At 45.1% G+C, this 6,211-nt stretch overlaps 1 protein-coding gene across 1 annotated transcript in view; it reads right to left on the bottom strand.

Moving 5' to 3' along the window:
• GAP43 (growth associated protein 43) overlaps positions 1–6,211 on the bottom strand; it is a 52,974-nt gene that overhangs the window by 18,228 nt on the left and 28,535 nt on the right. Inside the window, exon 2 of the mRNA XM_005420549.2 lies at positions 3,924–4,551. Within this exon, the coding sequence (XP_005420606.1) occupies positions 3,924–4,551 (628 nt within the window). The remainder of the gene's footprint in view (positions 1–3,923; positions 4,552–6,211) is intronic.

Raw genomic sequence — 6,211 nt, 5'->3', positions numbered from 1 at the left:
GAAAAGACATGAGGAGGTTTGAGAGATCATCCTTCTTACATCAATCCTTCAATGCCACTGAACAAAGCCCACTGACTCCTTTCATGCCTTACCCATGCTGGAATCCATCCCATTTTTACTTTTACATACACTGAGGACAGCTTAGGAACTGCCCTACTGTATGACTGGGAATGCCTGGGTCCCAGATCAACCACCACTGGATACAGGACAGTTGTCTGAAGCCATTTTCTAGGCCATTACCAAAAGACAGAGCATGTAGAATTGAGTAACAAGAGGAGAGGTGAGGGTTGTCAGGGGAACTACTGACTGGTACAAAAAACCACTCCCCACTCCAGAAATATTAAGCATTAAAAACTGTGCACTTCTCTTTATCAGGTTAGGTATTGCTTTCCCCACACACCCTTTTTCTGCCCTGCCCTTAGATAAAGGCAAAAATCCCTCCTGGGTATGAATTAAATGTCCTTGCCTTTTGCTTGTGCTTGCACTAGGGAAGGTATCAACAGATAGCATGATACAGCCATTGTAGTAAAATTCAAGCAGATGAGCATCACCACCCCAAGGCAGCACGGTCGGCACGCCTCAGGGTAGTAGCAGCCAAGCATGCCATGGCAACCAGCCAACTGGTGACACTGGCCAGGAGCCAATTTGATTTATTTTTGGCAGCCTGACACTGCACACTTCTGTGCCAGTCTTCGATCACAGAAACGATAAGAGGTGACCTTTGAAGGCCAAGGGGACAGATGAAGCTGAAAGAGGATCTGTCCCTGGGCTGGAGGAGCACCGAAGTGGCAGATGTCCCCTCTTTCATGAATGACCATCACAGTGACACCAGCAACCACCAGTACTGTGTTGGCTGCGGAAAGACTGGGAGAAAGGTTGAGACCTGGCAAATGTGTTTAAGTCTATGGAAAGAGTAAATAACAAGAGAGACAGAGAGCTTTAAAGATATGAGAGACTAATAGGAGGAAGATGGTAAAAAGAAAACACAGGCTTTCTGTCGGGAAATATTTCCTGTCTATGGAGACTTTTGTCCTGTGATGATGCTCTTCAGAGGAATATTCTGTATTGCAGAGCACAGCCTGGAATCCTCAGAGAGATGTACAAGGAGACCTATTTAATCTTTTTTGCATTTCTTTCTTGGATGACTCTGGGGTCACTTAGCCAGCTGTTCAGGTTTGTGACTGGAAGGCTGATATCATACTGGAATAGGAATTCAAGAAAAATCTATATTCATTAACATTTTAAAGAGGCTATCAGCTTGACTCTGGCCACGCACCTTCCATGTTTGCTTTCTGCAAACATTGCTAAGCTTGAGTGTTACTGCATGCATACTGAATAAGTATAAATGGATGCACATACTGGTCTTGAACACTCGATCACTGAAAACTCATTTTAAAATATATATTTGATTGTAGATTTTCTAGCTTCCTCTGTTGGCTAGGTGTTTACATAAGTGATAGTATCATGTGCAAATGCATATTAAATTGTGCATTTTAAATGGCCACTTCAAATGATGTGTCTATGAATGGTTGGCCACTTTAAATGATGTTAAGACCAACAAGAGCATGGGGAGGATATCTGAAAATTATTCAGAATATTGTGTGGAAAGAAACTATTTTTCCATGAGTGACAACTCAAAACAGGTAAAATAAATGAAAATTAAAATCAAATAGCTTGCTACTATAAATGTCCTACCTCCCTCCATTAGAGAAGATTAATCTAAATAAAAATGGAATGTCAATTCAAAGCAGAATCATTATCGCTTAGGAATAAGGCATCCCAGGTATTAAATAACAGGGAATCAGCATTCATTGTCCTGTGTACAGAGGACCCCAAAACACTGATTCACACTGCCCTATTCTTGCCATTGATGTTTATACCTTTGCCCAAGTATAAAACCAACACAAGTACAGCAACTTACATTTCACTAATCACTAATCACATTTATGTTGCCAGCTAACTCATCATATAAAATAAGAACAAAGGACTAGAGACTTGTGTTGCTATAGGACATGAAAGAACACAAGCTCACACCGCTGTTCTCAAGGTGAAGAAAAAAAGGGAAGTTTATTTTCTGACTCCAATATTTATAGTTTTTTAAAAGTGACAGCGGATTGGAGGGTGACAGTGCCACCTCTGTAATGACACTGGTTACCTCAACAGTCTATCAACTTTCTCTTCCTCCATAAAGGAATGCAAAACAATGAGTTATTTACAGAAAATGTGTGAGAAAGTTCACTACAAGAATGTCAACATCAGAAAACTTAGAAAATCTTAAAAAACCAGGGTGACAGACTTGGACAACAAAAAGCAAACCTAGACAATTCAATTTCAAGGCTTATTTCTAGAAACTTCTAAATAAGGAGAAGTAAAACCAGCAACTCTTTGTAGTTATGTGCAATCAGTTCAGATTCACACTCTTGAAAGCTTCTCCCCTTGCCCATCCCTTAAATCACAAATGTCCTGCATTAGTTCCTTTCCCAGTATTTAATTTGTCCTTTTGTATATCTGTTCTTCCCTATCTGTCCACTTTTGAGTACGAATAGACTTGCCTGAAGCCCCAGGTTAGCTACGAAGCTTGGAAGTCTAACTGGAGAGTGGGAGGTGCAATTTGTGGAAGAGTAGTGGGCCAAATGAAATTATGGAGAAGCATCTGTAAGGACAAGACTGGGTGCTGAGGCTCTCTAGAATTTACATCAGGCTGTTAATGACCATCAAGGTGATACGCAACATTTGTCCCCAACAAGCTAATGAATGCAGGCTGCCCTCTACAACAGAGTGGTTCGTAAATGTGGAGGCCAGTTTTGCTTGGTACTGACTCTTAACTGAGTTTCACACAGAGCCTACCTCCAATGTTATCTTTTCTTTTTTTGTTTATGTTCTATTTCATTGATAAAATAAGAAAGGTCAAGAACAAGAGAGGAAAATATCCTCAGATCTTTGATTCATTTTCTACTCAGCTCAGTATTACAATTTATAATAAATTCTTCTTTATGGCTTGTAAGTGTTATAGGTTTGTCAAAAAATGTCCACTTTTGCCTCTCAAAATCTTCACCCCTTCCCAGGGAAACTGGTTAAGCAGACTTGCACTTGGTCAACAGTGAGGAATTGCAAACATCACCTAGAGTGACTTCTCCTCTCTAGAGGACTTCTTCACCTCCTAGGGAGACCTCTTCCTCTCTTCTGCCCTCACTTACTGAGCTGTCAGGGCCCTTAATCTTTCCTTTCCCTATCTGATTCTCTTGCTACCTCTGTCTGAATTAGCAGACACGTCTAAAAGCTTCATGCAAGTTTGCCTGGCATGGGGTACTCCAAGTAGAATGCAGTAGAAACCCTACAAGTATGGGTGTGGATGAAATCATGAGCACTGCTGATAATAAGATGTTTCTGACTAGGATGTGGTTGTACTAAGAATCTCATCCATATACTAGCAGATGGAAAAAGACCCTTTTGACTCCATGACCATCCCACCAGCTCCTGGAGTATGAGAGAGCTTTTGTCTTGTGAGGTTTTCAGCTAAAGTTGGAAGCCTCCAATGACCTGGCCAAGTTGCCCCACTGGAGCTGTCCGTGCTAGTGTGACTGAAAAGGTTAATCACTATCTTTAGCACATGCAGAGCTTGGGGAGCTCTCCCTCCAAGTCTCCCAGCTGGCAGAGACTCTCCTGCCACCACGCAAAAAAGGGCTGATGGCACCTCCATCTAGAGAAACAGGAACTTCAGTAGGAGCTGCAGTATTTCCAAAAGCTGATTGGAAGCAAGAAAGAGGGTGTTAAGCAAGAAATTCATCTCCCCCACCCCCAAAAAATAGCAAGGGGATTCCCTCGTTAACTCCTATCTAGTCCCCATACCAGCTCTTGCTCCGAGGAGACCGAGGGAGGTATCCATTTCTGGAGAGGCCCATCCCTAGCGAGGCCCCACTCACCTGTCTTCTCTTCGGTTTGGCTGCTCTCCACTGTCTCCATTTGGGGTTGCGCTGTTGCCTTGGCAGTAGCATCCTCTGCGGCAGGGGTGGTGGTGGCAGTGGTGTCAGCAGCAGGCACGTCGGCTTGTTTAGGCTCCTCTTTGTCTTGGGCTTCGTCAGCCTTCAAGGACGGCGAGTTATCAGTGGAAGCTTTAGTGGCACTTTCCCTTTCGGGGGCAGCGGCAGCAGCGGTCTTTTCCTCTGAGGAGGCAGCGGGAGTGGCAGCCTGTGGGGCTGGCTGCTCTGAGCCCGTGTCGGCGGCTCCGTCTCCTTTTTTCTCCTCCGCTGGCGCGCTGCTGTCTTTGCTGCCCTCCTCCTGCTGGGCACTGTCAGCGGCGCCTGCTTCTGTGGCAGCAGGAGCCTCGCTTTCTTTGTTCTCGGCCGCTCCGCCAGCAGGGCCTTCCTCCTTCTTGTCGGCGGCATCAGTCTCAGATGCTGGGGCATCTCCCTTCTTCTCCCCCTTGAGCTTTTTCCTCGTTATGTGTCCGCGGAAGCTGGCCTGGATTTTGGTGGCTGCCTTATGAGCTTTATCTTCTGGTTTGATGCCATCTTGCTCAATCTTTTGGTCTCCGTCCTCATTTTTTTCAACCTTTGAAGAAGAACAAGGGAGGAGGGCAGAGGAGAAAAGAGGAAGATAAGTTAGGATTTCTTCAGGTGCAGCAGATGCTCTAATTTTATTCTTTCCTCTCCTGCTAACCAGTGAAAAGTTTCAAAACAGCCTTTCCATTTGGTATGGGTTTGGAGCCAGGGGGCCCTAATTTCATCCAAAGGCTGGACAGACATAGGTCTCCAGCCAAACCTCCAGCCAGAGGTTTGTAATAGAAATTTAAAGCACCTCATCATCTCTGTCAGCAATGCTGAGACCATCTTGGCTGTGTGGAAAGGCTTTCACCAGCTGGCTTGTCTCTATTCCCATGATTTATTTTCCCATTCATTTTGAAATATACCAATTTTTTTCCCCTACTCATTTTCAAAAAACTCTCCTGAGGGAGATTTTCACAGTCCTTCCAAATCCACCTCTGCTTTTAAGTCAGTGTTTCTTTTTAATGACACCTTGTTTCGCAGGTGTGTGACTCTAATGACACCAAGTGCTTTGTCTTTTATAGCTTTTTGGCTGGGATTGCCAGCAGAGAATGGGATTGCTGCTCGCCCCGCCGCAGTTCCGTGCTGTCAGACACACAGGGATATTCACAGCGTGTACTCCTCACTAACGCCCTGCCTGCAAGCGCTCCAAGCGCTCTGCCTTTGCTCTCCACTCATGGTTTCACTGAAGGATTAATGGGCAGATTATTATCACTCTTTCCAATTTCAGCTGACTATTATTATTTCTCTGACTATTGGGGGGAATTCAGCCTTATAACAAAGAACAGGCATTCCCTGTGTTTTTAGACTTAAATTGTGCATTAAAGTCTTAAATGGGACCAAAACAGAGCCTGTGCCTCACGCTGGTCTGCTGCAGAGAGATAATGCTCAGCTTATAAACCTTCACTGAATCTACAGGACAGACCATGCTTCCCCCCAATAATTTAGCAGGCCTTGGGCAAGTAACAGCTCAGCAGCATATTGATGAAAGGACACTATTCTATTAATAGTCCCATTGGGAAGCATTCAAAAGACCTACTTGGAAGCAGAGCCGCTGGCCTCTGCTTTCTGCACCTGGTTTCCATCACTGGCTCAGGTCACAAAACAAAGAAAACAAGCTGACTGGGAAAGACAGAAGCATTTACTCCTGCGTGGGAAGTGGGAATTACTCCTTTGGCCATTGCAACTGGGATGTGCCATCTGGGGAAAGGCTCCAGACTAGAAAAGAGGGGACAACCTACAAACATGTTCAGTAAAAGAATGGCAGGAAGAAGGGAAAAGAAGCCACTGCAAGTGTGTCACTGGAAACATCATGACTATGGAGAGGGGGAAAGAAGAGTGGCCACAGCAGCAGCAATTCCTGGGAAACAGACTGGAAGTGATCATTTCCACAGCACAAGACAGGGCCAAGCACACGTGGGAGTGATGCTCAGCCAGGAAAAAATCTGGTGTCCACTGCCATGCCAGAGGTGGTACCCACTATGTCCCCCTGGGTCCCCAGTGAGCACAGATCCCTCACCCTAGCATTGGTGCCCATCATTCCTTAAGTGGGTAGGGTGGTCAAGGAGTATGCAGCCCCAAATCATCAAGGAAAAGAGCCACCCTACACAGCTGTGCAGGGATGTGGATGGGTCTGTACACAGCAGGAAGTGAGATGGAAGGGGCAC

The sequence above is a fragment of the Geospiza fortis genome, unplaced genomic scaffold (assembly GCF_000277835.1).
Source record: "Geospiza fortis unplaced genomic scaffold, GeoFor_1.0 scaffold1, whole genome shotgun sequence".
Taxonomy (NCBI): domain Eukaryota; kingdom Metazoa; phylum Chordata; class Aves; order Passeriformes; family Thraupidae; genus Geospiza; species Geospiza fortis.
Note: the sequence above shows the minus strand (reverse complement) of the source record. Positions and strands in the feature narration are given on the sequence as shown.